This window comes from Oratosquilla oratoria, chromosome 3 (assembly GCF_046742065.1).
Source record: "Oratosquilla oratoria isolate Oo_2021 chromosome 3, ASM4674206v1, whole genome shotgun sequence".
NCBI classification, from domain to species: domain Eukaryota; kingdom Metazoa; phylum Arthropoda; class Malacostraca; order Stomatopoda; family Squillidae; genus Oratosquilla; species Oratosquilla oratoria.
Window position 1 is genome coordinate 54,053,786 of NC_134779.1, and position 15,090 is coordinate 54,068,875.

The 15,090-nt window shown below is 44.7% G+C and overlaps 1 protein-coding gene across 1 annotated transcript in view; it reads right to left on the minus strand.

The window, feature by feature from the left end:
• Positions 1–8,049: 8,049 nt before the first annotated feature.
• Positions 8,050–15,090, minus strand: part of LOC143022733 (uncharacterized) — a 15,657-nt gene continuing 8,616 nt past the window's right edge. The window contains exons 4-9 of the mRNA XM_076181081.1: positions 14,917–15,090; positions 14,125–14,214; positions 12,758–12,830; positions 11,982–12,178; positions 11,503–11,625; positions 8,050–10,341 (exon numbers count right to left, since the gene is read on the minus strand). The exon at positions 14,917–15,090 is cut by the window's right edge and continues 32 nt beyond it. Coding sequence (XP_076037196.1) covers positions 10,336–10,341; positions 11,503–11,625; positions 11,982–12,178; positions 12,758–12,830; positions 14,125–14,214; positions 14,917–15,090 — 663 coding nt within the window. The 3' untranslated portion in view covers positions 8,050–10,335. The remainder of the gene's footprint in view (positions 10,342–11,502; positions 11,626–11,981; positions 12,179–12,757; positions 12,831–14,124; positions 14,215–14,916) is intronic.

A 15,090-nucleotide genomic window follows, 5' to 3' on the forward strand; every position in this document is an offset into this window, starting at 1 on the left:
CGTCACTGATGACTTCGTAGAGGGAAAACTACATTCTGTTTTGTCTCATAGTTCTAACTTATCGAAGTGGATTTTTGGTGTATGTAGCTACTGTTCTGCAGAAACAATGTTGGGTTGTTACTGTTAGATCGTCTGCAAAGATGAGCTTTGATACTATGTTCTGGATAGGTTGTGTCGGAGAGCACTTGGTTGGTGTTGGTGATAATACTGATCCTTGAGGAACTCCGCTCGACAGTCCTTTGGATCCTCGACAGAAGGGTGTTCTGTGTTCTGTCGGGTATCTCAACCATTTCTCGCGAACATTTTCCATGTATTTGTTCTACTTTTTTTTGACGATGAGCCTAAGGATTGTGTTTAAAGCCTTATGTCTATTGTTTCCATTACCGTCCTGTCAGGTAACGTTTTCTTGTTGAAACTTTCTAGTATTTGTTGGACGAGTTTTGTGTGTTGTGTTGGTGGCATGTTGGTGCTGTGTTGGTCTCTCTGTTTCCACGCTGATTTGTCGAAGTCAGTATGTGTGCTTTGGTTCGAAGTTAAATTGTTTCATCACTTCAGATATGGTGGAGAGGAGATAGATACTGGAACTCTGGAAGATGTTGGATTTTCCAGTAGTTTTGATTTTAGAGTGGGGATTCTTTGTGCTCTTTTCCAGATCCTTAGGGTGCCACTGTGTGGTCAAGAATGCCTGGAGATATTGCAACAGGCCCAATATGGTTCAAGTGGAGATTTGATATGTTGTATGCACCGTATGTGTGTTTTTTTCTGATACCACTTTGTGTTTTTCTTGAAGGGTGAGACGGCTTCTGTGTCTAATTTTATATTGAACATCTTTTCATTCAGTTTCCTATTTCTTGAGTCGTTGGTTTGAATCTTGTGTGTCTTAGATTCATCTTTCTTATATTTGTTCTCTAATCTATTAGGAACTGTGTGTGTGTGTGTGTGTGTGTGTGTGTGTGTGTGTGTGTGTGTGTGTGTGTGTGTGTGTGTGTGTGTGTGTGTGTGTGTGTGCGTGCGTGTGTTTGGTTGCGGTTTATTTTTTTTTCTCTAGTTTCTGTGAATATATTTATTAGTATAGTGTTCATAACCCTCTCTGTGGGTCTATCTATGAATAATTACCGAGATGTATCCAAGTTTGCTAAATCCTTCTTTATTTCTTCAGTGTATTGTGACCAGTTTCCTTTCTTGTAGATTATGTTTTTGTAAGTGTTTGACCTTTAAGGTGTTATCTAAGGTGTTATTTTTTAAGATGTTATTTCTATTCAGATGTTATTTTTATTAAGATGTTATTTTTAAGGTGTTATTTTTGTAAGAGTGTTTGATCTTTAAGGTGTTATTTAAGGTGTTATTTTTGTTTGTGGTTTTCGGGGCTGATATCCACTCATACCTCAACCTTGCAAATGGTTCGAATCTGTTCATGTATGAACCCACCACTAATGGAATCCGTGGTGCTGCTTCTAATTTACTAAACTTTTAATTCGTGGGGCCCTGCGACCCATCAAAATTCATCTCGCTACCCAACTTTGGGTCGCGACCCATAGTTTGAGAACCACTGTCCTAAGCTACCGCCTTCCTCAAGGAGTGGTACAATAAAAATACCTTTGCAGTTAAAACATGTATTGAAAAATGAATATAAACTAAAGACTATAAACAACTGAAATTCATCAATTGATATAAAATAAAAAAGTAAAAGGCCAACAAGATGCATTACATTAAATCCGACATAATAATAAAGAGTAATAGCAGGTATTATTAATAATAATAATAATAATGATAATATTAATAATAATAACAATAATAATAATAATAATGATAATATTAATAATAATAACATAATAATAATAATAATAATAATAATAATAATAACAATAATAATAATAATAATAATAATAAAAGCACTGGTAAACCAGAGACTATAACAACCTATTTTTGTTATACAATAAAGCTTTCAGGTAAACTCCAGAACTGTAGGCCACCATCTCTCTCTCTCTCTCTCTCTCTCTCTCTCTCTCTCTCTCTCTCTCTCTCTCTCTCTTCTGGAGTTGAAACGCTGCATGTGTTCTATGTCTACTGCAATGTCCCCGAGTCAGTATACAGTTTCTGTGCCACCTAAGCCTGACTGAGAGACTTCTTCTTGTCCTGCGCATGCGCCAAAGAGGGGATCCCATCGAAGTCAAAGAATCCGGCTATAATGAAGAGGTTCCATTGAAATCGTCAAATCCGGGTTTGCTGAGGAAGAGGAGGTTCCTTCGATGACGTCAAATCCGGCTTTGCTGAGGAGCAGGAGGTTCCTTCGATGACGTCAAATCCGGCTGGGCTGAGGAGCAGTAGGTTCCTTCAGTGAAGTCAAATCCGGCTGGGCTGAGGAGCAGTAGGTTCCTTCAGTGAAGTCAAATCCGGCTTCGCTGAGGAGCAAGAGGTTCCTTCGATGACGTCAAATCCGGCTTCGCTGAGGAACAGGAGGTCCCTTCAATGACGTCAAATCCGGCTTCGCTGATCTTCTTAATTCTTTCCTTTTCTCCTTAGACCCAACCGGTGTGGCGGGAGTACAGGCATGTCCCTTCATCCACGTGGTGCTAAGATGAGAGGAATGGGTGTGGGGTGCGTGTACTGTGGGTGTATGATTGATTTGGCTACCCCCTTATAAGATAGGAAAGACCTTTTGGTATGTATATATCTATATATATAGATCAGTCTATGTATGTATGTTTGCATGTATTTATGTATGTATGTGTGTATATATGTATGTATTCATGTATGTATGCATGCATGTATGGTCTTACTGGTACGGTCCTAAAGAGTGAAGGGTGGCCTAGTTCTCAATCTCCAGCGGATTCGTCCACTCACCGTTACTTTGGCAAGCAAAACCCAGAGCTCACCTTAAAATAGATAACTAAGGCATCTCCAGTTTCTTTTGTGTGAATATTGGAGACCGCATGTTGCGATGGGCTGCGGATTGGTGCCCTCCTCGGAGGTGGAGGGGAAGGGAGGGTGGGAGGGGGGGTCATGCTCGCATGTGGGCCTATGATCAAAGATTTGGGTGATTTTTAGCGTCCACACTTTAAATAGTTGCCCACCTTTGGACTACAGGTTCATTCGTTCTCCACCCTTTCCGTGCAGCGTTTCTGGTTATGAACGGGTGCCCTGAGCCAAGCGGTGTTCGCCTGAATTCACGCACGCACGTGCGCACACACACACACACTTGGTCGGTAGCGCGGTTGGTAGAGTCCCAGACTGTCAGTATGGCGGTACCTGGTTCGAATCCTGCCCAGAGTGAAATTATTCCAGTATCGCTGCGCTTCGAGTCGTTACTCGAACTCTCGTGGGCGGGGAGTTGGGGTGTGTGTGCGCGTGTAAGGTCATAGCATTACCCATAGATCGGTCATACGAGCTCTGAGCTCTCTTCCGGGAGAGAAATAGCTGTCGATCACGAGTCCAACACGAGATCCAAAAGACCAAGGTGAATCACACACAAAACAGACTCCCGGCCTGAACAAGGTCTCGACTGACCGGGACCCCATTGCATTCGAGGTCCACCTCTCAGAAGCGTGATAAAATCGTCTGGCGATTTTTGCCATAAGAGTCTTAAGGTGTGTGATTCACCATGCTCCTGGACCACGTGTTAGACTCGTGATCGACCACTATTACCCTCCCGAATGAGAGCTCAGAGCTCATACATGACCGATCTAGTGTCTGTGTGTGTGTGTGTATGTGTGTGTGTGTGTGTGTGTGTGTGTGTGTGTGTGCGCGCGCGCGCGATTCCCCATGTTTTTGGATCATGTGTTGGACTCGTGATCGAAAGCTATTTCCCTCCCGGAAGAGAGCTCAGAGCTCATATATGACCGATCTAAGGGTAATACTGTGACCTTACACGCACACACACACACACACACCCAACTCCCCGCCTACGAGAGTTGGAGTAACACCCCGCAGCGCAGCGATACTGAAATTATTTCAGCCCTGGGTGGGATTCGAACCCAGACCGCCGTAGTGGCAGGCGAGAACTCTAACCACTGCGCCACGAGGTTGGGTGTGTATGTTAGGCCAACCCCCTTTACCTGTTGGGTCAAACAGACCTCCTAACAGGAGAGATAGGGTCGGGATTATTTCTGTCAATCCTCACGAAGAAATGAAGTGTTCGTGGACCATATCACACACATTATCTAAGTGCACGAAACCACATGAGCCCTTTACTCTTCCCGTTGTCCTTGCATGCCCATTTCTACAACCTTTTCATCTCTCCCTTTATTTCCTTCCATCTATATACTGCACCCTGCACCCATAAGGCCTAGTGTAGGCCTTATGGTCTCTTGCAGTCTCCTTCATTCTTATGTTCTTATGTAAACGATAACTAAATGCGGCGGAACATGAGGACCTGGGAACACCTCCTTTCTTACATTACTCCAACGATGAGGCAAGGCAAGAGGATGGTCTGAGACGGCGTCACCCTTTACATTGGGGGATAAGGCTAATGTTTGTGTGTAAAACCCATCCCCGGATGTTCTTATATCTCCTTTGCATCTGTGTAGAGCAGAGCGACTGGATGGGAACCCGGAGGGTTGTTCGCAAATAGGCGACCGGGGGTAAAGTCCACTCTTCCAGCGGCTTGAAACCCCTGAAGGGTCCTGTTGGCTTCGATGATTGGTATTTGCGAGTCGCGTTGTAGGTGAAAATGCTCCTGGCGTTTGCAGTCGTCTCATCACGCTCGGCCTCGTCCTCTGACTGGGTCCGGGATCCGGGATATAGAGCCGCTTCCCAGCAGGGGAGCAGGACATTTGCCCCCTGGACAACTGACCCTGGACAATTGCTCCGGGACAACTGACCCTGGACAATTGCCCCACGGGACAATTGCCCCCGTTGAGGGCATACCCAGTGCCGTACAGGTGTGGGGGCAGAACCGGAACGAAAAAAGATGCCAGGACAGGTGGTGACAGTTGAGCTTGTATGATCCACTCAAAAGCCTTGTCGTGGTCCGGGGTCCACGAGCAGTCTTGAAGTTCACCTTGGTGACCAACACATCGCTAAACTCTCGTGGAAAGTAGTCTCGGGCAGCAGATGGCGACGAAGTAGCAGGATAGGGCAGATTGGTTCAGTTGTTCATATGCGTCACAGCGAGGATAGGTTCTGGGAAGTCAGTGGAGCTTATGGCAAGCTTATGACAGTGGCCATACGACAGAAAGGGCATCTTAGACTTTTATTGGAACATTATGTTAGCAACCCAGGATCTGTCGCCAGGTTTCAAGGTGGTGTGGAAGCATCCCAACGAAGGAGGCATAAGTGATACGTTGACTGTCAGCGTGGTCGTTGGAGGTGAGGATGTTCCTGGTTATCTCGAGTTTCGTTTCTCAAACTTTTGAAGTGTAGCTGAAGTCTGTCTGATATCTTGTCGACCGTGCATTATGTTAAAGGGAGGTTGTCGAGTGTGTGTACCTCTGACTTTCTAGACACACACCCATCCTGGGCTGTGTTTCTCATGAAGTATTTTCCAAAGGGCGATCATCATTGTCTAGCCCGTTCACCTGTGACCCCATTGTCTGAATCCTTGGAGATGAGGCGTCCGTTTGCAACACTATTAGGCTGTAGGTTTACTTGATGAATTGCCCGTTGAAACAGCAAGGATTTGGAGAAGGCTAGACGCTGTCGTCAACAGACGGGTCAACTGTAGGGGAAGGAGGCATAGGTGACGGCTGGTCGGGTAGGTGTGGAGGTTGAATGTGTGACAAGAGCAACTGGTTGACAGCCCATGAACCTATCAACTGTCTTCTTCCCTCAATTACCCTTCTCTGCGTCGTCTCTCCTCATCCTGGAAGCGACTCCTGTAGAAACTTGAAAACCGAAGGATGTCTGACCTGCTGTCCCGTGGAAACGTTAAGCAAGGGGGGAGGGGTTATTTTAATTATCTACATGGACGGGTGACACCAAATCCTTCATTTAGTAAGCCATGGGAAGCAACACCTCTTCTGAATCAGAACAAGGATACAAGTTATCTCTAGTGCTTGTGTTTTTCTTGCAGTTTGCCCAAAGAAAAAAAAAAAAAAAAAAAAAAAAAAATGTATATTGCAAGGAAAGTACTGGGCTCGGAGCCATGGGGAATGCGTGCATGGGCTGTCATTGCAAGCACCGCTTCCCTGCTGGGAAATAAGCACAGAAATGTCACTAAGCCACGAAGGGGTAATGGGGGGGGACACACACACTCTACTGCACACTATAACTTCTCTGTCACGATTACGTCATGTCACTCATTACTAAACTCACTCCCACGAAGTGGTAAGTGAGAAACCTCTGGTTGGGCAAGACCTGTCAGTTGCGGAGGAAACCCGTAGAGGGTCCCGGGAATCGAACTCACGACTACCTGGTCGCAAGTTCGACACGGTATCCGCTGGGCACTAATTGCTGCCACTGGTAAATCGTAGCTACTGTGCCATGTTAATATCAGACGAAAGGTTCATAAGAATAGTCCAGGATAAGAGTGACGAATATAATTATTAAACTGGAGAAGGTTACAGTGTGGCCACGTGGAAACAAACGGCACAGTGGTCAGGTTTGAGCCATATACCCTAGGCTGTTCGTTGGTGCAAAATTGCCAACTAATGATGCCATACATAGATAAATCATACGAACATTATGTCATCTTAGGAACAGAAGTACACATGTGACTGAGGCAAGACGCTGATACATATACTGTAAGATATGCAGCAAGGACACATGAAATCTATAGTCATGACTTCTTACACGGTACAATGTTACATGTATTACATGCACTGCGTGCCTGCCCTTATGAATGATCATATCTCCATTCGTTTCATATATCATCACCACTTTTCTTTTAAATCTTTCCCTTTTTTATCTAAACGTTCGATATATCATTATTAACGTTTTTCTCCCCCCGTTTCAGCTGTCGTTGTTAACGTTTCTGTGCATTCCCATACGTTGTTTGAACGTTTCGATTATCGTTATTAGGTTCGACACTTACCTCCTCTATCCCCGTCTCTCTCTGCCTTGTCTTATTGTTCATCTAATTTTGTAACTGAACTCTTATACTTGTTGAATTCTTTACCTCAAGCCCCCCACTGAGCCATTCTTTATATAATTGTAAATAAACCCAATTGTTTCATGAAGCTCCTTTAGTAGTGTGTGTGTGTGTGTGTGTGTGTGATTCACCATGGTCTTGGATCACGTGTTGGACTCGTGATCGACAGTTATTAACCTCCCGGATGAAAGCTCAGAGCTCGTATGACCGATCTATGGGTAATACTGTGACCTTACACGCACACGCACCCCCAACTCCCCGCCTACGAGAGTTGGAGTAACACCCCCGCAGCACAGCGATACTGAAATTATTTCAGCCCCGGTTGGGAGTCGAACCCGGACCGCCATAGTGGCAGGCGAGAACTCTAACCGCAGCGCCACGAGGTGTGTGTGTGTGTGTGTGTATGTTTCATCATGGTTTTGGATCACATGAATGTGAGCTCAGACCTTATACAGTCCGATCTGGGTAGTGTTGTGACCACACACACACACACACACACACACACACACACACACACACACACAAACACAAATCTATATACTTATAAAATTCTGATAATCTTGTAAAAGATAAAAATGAAAAATTGCTCAAGAGGAGCAATAACGGCTTGTATTACGATGAGGCAATTACGCTCTGAGTGGACTATTTCTTACTCTCATTATGTGTCTGTCTCGTGTCTTCTAGGATTACCCAAGTTTCTAGTTCTCTTTGATGACTTGAAATAGTTTTGGCACTCAGAAACTGTTGTGACGCATTCATGAAAACACTTGATCTATGACTTAACGGCCCTTGTCCAAGATAATTCGATAAGCACCCATGTCACTACAACAAAGAAGAAGAAGAAGAAGTAGAAGAAGAAGAAAAAGAAGAAGTAGAAGAAGAAGAAAAAGAAGAAGAAAAAGAAGAAAAAAAGAAAAAGAATAATAAGAAGAAGAAAAATAATAAGAAAAAGAAGAAAAAAGAAAAAGAAGAAAGAGAAGAAGAATAAGAATAAGAAGAAGAATCTAAAAAGAATCGCACTCCCATCTTGAGGAACCCTACAGTTCCTTTAAATGTCAATATGTCAATACAATTTTTTTTCTTTTCTTATACAATACTTGAATTCAACACCAATCGCAAGACGCATTTTTGCGACACATGACACAAATGTCAACAATGAATATTTTGGTTTGAATTTTTGCAATACCTGAATGCAATGCCAATCTTAAGACATATTTTTGCAACATAAAGGGATAAAGGCGACAGCTGCTGGTGGAAGGTTCAACACACAAGACTGTCGACGAACTTTTGAAACTGGCTGTGCCGTGCAACGAAATCTCACTAATGGCGCGAAATAAAAGTAAATATTATTGAATCGTACTTAAAAAATACCTTCCCAGAGGACAAAGATCCCCTGTTAACTACCTCTACCATAGATCTACTACATCCTACATCTACCATCTCTGTTGAACAGTTGGGGGAAAAACGAATTTTCAGCTGACAACAATACGCCACTCACCTCGCTGAATAGATTACTAAGATGATTCGATTCCACGTCAGACTCTCATTTTGGGGAACAAGAGGACGATGCATTACGGAAGAACCTGATTTTGGCGATTGGAAATCTTTACCCACAGTGGATGCCACCCTTCTGCGCCATGGCCAGGATTCGAACTGGTGTGTTCGACCTCCCTATATAGCTGACAGCTGCGTGTGCTACCACTGAGCCACGACGAGACACTAGTTGGCTCCTAAGATTTCTAGGTTCTAAAGTTCTTTCTGTTGTCCTAGCAAATGTGACAACCGCAACGCACCGTCCCAAGGAGTTCTTCAGTCTGCCTTTCGTATGAAGTGTATTCTGTCACAAATTTAAGGTGACGGCACACTTGTTATTTCTCGCTAGCATGCTATTTGCTTTTGCTACTTTGTCTGAGTAGAAACGACTTCAGTTACTATATTTCGTTTTTCAAATTTGCAAATGTCAATTTACTCGGGTCATAGAGTAAGAAGCTGAAGGACGAACCAAGACGAGCTAAAACCAAGAAAACGAAAGTTTAACACATCGTTCAGAGGTCTAGAAATATTGTAGTCGAAGTTGTTTCTACTTAAACGAAGTAACAGAAGAAAGTAGCATGTTGGCATTTGTGTGCCGCCATTAAGCAGCGTTTTTGTGTCGTTCAAATGCAGAAAATTGGTTTTATAAGTTAATTTCGTATATTAGATCATTCCATTCCAATTCATTTTGGCCACGTTTCATTCTATTCCGTACCTAAATGCACCTGTACACACCAATTCGTTCCGTGGATCATAGCTGGTCTCCTGCATAGATGTATTTGCGCACAAGGGGAACCATTGAGGGACTTCATCCGAACTCTTCTTCCGAGTTCCAAAGTTCGACGACAACTTGCTTTGTTGTCTTTGCCTGTTCATAGATGGCGTCGTAATTACTGTATCTGACTGTGCTGTAAATATGTTAGAGTGTTGTAAATATACCTGTTGCAAGACAACACCTATATGTTTTTATACTTACCCTTGATTTATGAATTATTCAGTCTATACTTGTGCATGCATACTTGTGTGCTTATAGTACAAAGTGATACATGATGGTAGGCTCCAACGGATGCCTATTGTGTCATTAAGTAGAGACTGAATAATTCATAACTCAAGGGTAAGAATAAAGATATATAGGTATTGTCTTGCAACATACCTAAGAAATCAGAATCATAAAAAAAAAAAAAAAAACGACGCCATTTATGGGGCGATACGGACTGTCGGCGGACTTTGGAATCCAGTGTACCAAAGGAGAGAGGTCTTCTAGCTCCACCAGCTAGTGATGTTAAAAAGGAACCCCCCCCCCCCCCAAGACCTACTCTACGCCAGAGGAATCCATGACTTTGCTTCCACTCCTGGGTACTACAGTGGCTCATGTCTTCTTCCTCAGTGTGTCTTTTATTGTCGAATAGTTACGGTATGTATAAGACCCGTAAATGACTTAACCCGCATTTCAAATCTACGACCTAATGACATACGTCTCCCGTGTCTCCCAGAAACATATCAAGCAGTACAGTACTTGCAAATGCAGGAATCTGAACTAACAGATCAAGGTCAGGCAGTAGGGAAGAACACAATGTGTGTGTACGTATGTGTGTGTATGTATATATATATATACGTATACTGAGTGGGGGACACAGTCGCAGAGGTACTGTAGCGGCAATAGAAAGAAATCTGCACTTAGAAAATATATTATATAGGAGAAATCTTACAGCTGTCTAGCGATTTTTTTTTATTCTTTTCTGCAGCTGCATCTATGGACGGATGAATGCTTGGGTTCAGTCCTGAAAAAAGAAAGATAAAGACAGTCTTAACAAGTGACACTGCTTATATATACGAGTGTATATCTATATCTATCTATCTATCTATCTATATATATATATGTATATATATATATAAATATATACATATATATATATATATATATATATATATATATATAAACACATATATGTATATTAATACATCGAAAGGAGAGAAAGAGTTTAAATGTGTTTGAGATGAAATGTCTGAGAAGTATGGTAGGGGTTACTAGGCTGGATAGAGTGAGAAACGAGGAGGTGAGGAGGAGAGCGGGGGTGGAAAAGGAGGTGGGAGATAGGGTTGATGAAAGAGTATTGGGATGGTTTGGACACATGGAAAGAATGAGTGAAGAAAGATTAGTAAAAGAAGTGTGGAAGGCAGAGGTGGGAGGAGTGAACATGAGGTGACGACTGAGGATGAGATGGATAGATGGGGTAAAAGGTGCGTTGAGCAAGAGGGGAATGTCTGTTGAGCAAGGAAGGGAGAAGGCAGAAAATTGGTGTGAGTGGAGAATGGTAGTGTATGGATGATACTATGATAAATGGAAGGGAGTGGTTGGGAGATTAGGGAGTGGTTTTGTGTGAATAATATTCTGACGTAACCCGAAGGGATTTCTCCCCGTCTTCAGTAATACTGCACAAAGGGACGGAGAGGGGGGGTCGCATATCAAATGAAGCGGCCTTGCTGTGGATGTGCTGTGTCTTGCTGCATTGTTTCTGACCCAGGGCGATGGACGAGATGCAGGGATGACCCGTCATCCAGGAGGAGCTATACCTTTTGACTTTGGCTACCCTCCCTTGCAGGGGAGAAAAAATCTTGGTATATGTATGTATGTGTGTATATGTATATATATATGTATATGTATATATATATATATATATATATAATATATATATATATATATATATATATATATATATATATATATATTATAGCTTTGTTGAATAGTATTTGTAGAAGCGTGCAGTTAATTATCACGAAAGACGTATATATTCCTTCTACAATGATAAATTATGTGACTCTGGTCTGTAGGGGTGTCACTGAAGCCCCCTTAAAATACTGACTGTCTAAACCATAAACACCCCGCAAGGGGCAAAGGGGGGCGCACTATCGAATAAAGACGAGACGTTACACGGTACTACCAGGTAGAGGAAGGCAGTGATGCGATCTGAGATTCCGTGGCCCCTGCTCCTCGCCCGGCAACTGTACTTGCCGGCGTCGGCGGGCGTGACGTCATGGATGATCAGGTCCCCTGAGAGATGTATCTGTGCGGGTTGTGCCGATCAATTAACAAGGGTCAACGACTCGTACATTATCAGCACAACGTGGAGGGAAGCTCTGTTATCATTACCACAATCATCATCATCATCATCATCATCATTATTATTATGATAATTATTATTATCACTAGAAGTAGTACCACAGGAATGTGTGGAAGAAGATTGTGAGTGAATGAATGGATGACGCGTCTCAAAGGGACATTCTCCGCATCCGTTCACACAAACACAAACGAAAGAGAGAGAGAGAGAGAGAGAGAGAGAGAGAGAGAGAGAGAGAGAGAGAGAGAGAGAGAGAGAGAGAGAGAGAGAGAGAGAGAGAGAGCCTGAGCCTGTGAACTCACCTCATGCTTGGTACTGTTGAAGACGGGGGTCTTGTTGAAGCGCCACTTGGGGATACTGCCGCGTCTGTCGATGTGGCACCTGACCATGGCCGCCTTGCCCCGGACCGCGATGACAGTTCGGGAGAAGTCCGTGATCCGGGCCGGTGCCAACCGGCTGTTACTCCACCGGCATCCGTTTCCGATGTTGGAGGTCCTTTCTGCCCAAGAGAACGTGACACGCTGTGAGGCACTTTTTTGTAATGCTGTATAGAACACCGTGTATGTGTGTGTGTTTACCTAATAGTAGCATACAGGAAAGGGTCAATGATCGTTGGGTTTCGTCTCCTGTTCTCTAATTTTCTGTGTGTGTGTGTGTGTGTGTGTGTGTGTGTGTGTGTGTGTGTGTGTGTGTGTGTGTGTGTGTGTGTGTGTGTGTGTGTGTGTGTGTGTGTGTGTGTGTGTGTTTGTGTGTGTGTGTGTGTGAGAGAGAGAGAGAGAGAGAGAGAGATCAAAAACCCATTTTCCCTTCATTTTTGTAACCGAAGTCGTTTTTTACTCTAACGAATTCTCAACGGTCGGCGGTGATGAAGAAGCCCGTGGGAAGTCTAGTGTAACAACTCCTTCAGTTCCTCCTAATCCTCCTGTAGGGACTGGGGGAGTAGGGGGGTTGAGGAAGACACTTCCTCCTTCTCTTCCCTCCCCTCCTACCTCAACAAAACAGAATCGTATGGTGACGAAGTCTCGCCTCTTTTTTTTTTTTTTTTTTTTTTGGGGGGGGGGGGGAAGGTGCCACTTACCACGAAGGCGGAGGTTGAAGGTTCTCTCCTTCTGTAAGCCAGTGGGCGTGGTGATCACCAATCGGTAGAGACCCTGTGGAGGAAAGACAGGCAGTTTCCCCTTAACTATATTCATCTACAGGAAGTAAATTGTACCTAACGAGAATCTCCAGAATTCAGAACTCTCCAATACCTGGAACGATATCTTAATAAAACTAGAAAAGTTCATAATACGAGAAGTACTTTCTAATACTCCGCTGCATCAAGAATCAGTGGAAAAGAGGACAATAAGGAGGACAACGAAGGGACAAAATAAAAGTCAAAGAAGGACAACAAATAAGAAGAAAAGAAAAAGGAGGACAACGGAGAGAGGAAATGTCAGACAAAAAGAGGAAAACTGACAAAAGGAAACAGGAGAGGAAATAATAGGCAGACGACGGTTAGACGAGATGGGAGAAGAAGGAAGAAAGAAGGAGGGAGGAGGAGGAGAAAGAAGAGTAGAAAGGAGGGAGGAAAGTGGAAGGAGGAGAGAGGAGGGAGGAGGGAGGAGAGAAGAGGAAGGAGGGAGGAGAGAGGAGGGAAGATAGGAGAGGAGAAAGGAGGGAGGAGATGGAGGAGGAGGAGGAGGAAGAAGGGAAGAGACAGGAAGGAGGATGGGAGGGGAGGAAGGAGGGATGATGGAAGAGGAGGAGGGAGGGGAAGGAGGGAGGATGGAAGAGGAGGAGGGAGGAAGGAGGGAGGATGGAAGACGAGGAGAGAGGAGGGAGAATAAAGGAGGAGGAAGGAGGGAGAATGGAGGACGAGGAGAGAGGAAGGAGAATGGAGGAGGAGGAAGGAAGGAGGATGGAAGAGGAGGAGAGAGGAAGGAGAATGGAGGAGGAGGAAGGAGGGAGGATGTAGGAGGAGGGAGGAAAGAGGATGGAGGAGGAGGAAGGAGGGAGGACGGGAAAATGAAAGGAGGAAGAAGGAGGAAGGAGGAAGGAGGAGGAGGAAGGAGGGAGGAAGGGAAAATGAAAGGAGGAAGAAGGAGGAAAGAGGAGGAAGGAGGAAAGAGGAAGGAGGATGGAGGAGGAGGAAGGAGGTAGGACGGGGAAATGAAAGGAGGAATAAGGAGGAGGGAGGATGTAGGAGGAGGGAGGAAAGAGGATGGAGGAGGAGGAAGGAGGGAGGACGGGAAAATGAAAGGAGGAAGAAGGAGGAAGGAGGAAGGAGGTGTGAGGAAGGAGGATGGAGGAGGAGGAAGGAGGGAGGACGGGAAAATGAAAGGAGGAAGAAGGAGGAAGGAGGAGGAAGGAGGATGGAGGAGGAGGAAGGAGGGAGGACGGGAAAATGAAAGGAGGAAGAAGGAGGAAGGAGGAGGAAGGAGGATGGAGGAGGAACCTCCTCACCTCATGGGCTTCCTGGGTGCAGTCGAGGAAGAGGAAGGAGAAGACCTGCTCGTAGCCGTCCAAGTCGAGTTGCGAGGTGTTGTCGATGTACTATGGGTCCAGGTTGCGCCATGAAAGACAAAAGAGAGGGCAAAGATTAGTAAACTCATCTGTTCTAAACCCCTTCCACCCCCCCACCCCCACCGGGTGAAACTCTTCTCAATTACAGATCCACCTACGGAGAGAGAGAGAGAGAGAGAGAGAGAGAGAGAGAGAGAGAGAGAGAGAGAGAGAGAGAGAGAGAGAAATAGATAGATAGATAGATAGATAGAGAGAGAAATAGATAGATAGATAGAGAGAGAGGGAGAGGGGGGAGAAAGAAAGAGAGAGAGAGAGAGAGAGAGAGAGAGAGAGAGAGAGAGAGAGAGAGAGAGTGAGAGAGAGAGAGAGAGAGAGAGAGAGAAAGAGAAGAGAGAATTTATGAAGAGAATTTGTCTTTGTGATATAATACACACACACACACACACACACACACACACACACACACACACACACACACACACACACACGGGTGGGAAGATGAAACGCAGAAAAACAGTTAATTCGTAACTCCTGACTAGTTACACAGTGTCTCCTTCGAAAATAGCCGGGAATAAGCTTAGACTAAGACTCCTACGTCCTCCTTTCCGCATCCACATCAACCTGTCAGAATGCCTCAATCCATGCAGCAGATACAATCACGCGTGAAAGAAAACGCATCTCGCCTCCTGGGCAGAACGGCGCTCTCCAGGAACCAGGCTCGTGGACACTTACATTCTCGAGCTCAGTCTGTTGGACGTCGTCCTTGTACCAGGTGAAGGAGGACCCCGAGGGGACCCAGGCTTCGCACATGAGGTGCAGGTCCTGATACTTGCGGGCCCAGGCCATCATGGGGGAACAACTTGGACCCCACATAATCTCGTCCTCGAGTTCTTCTTCGTCCTCCTC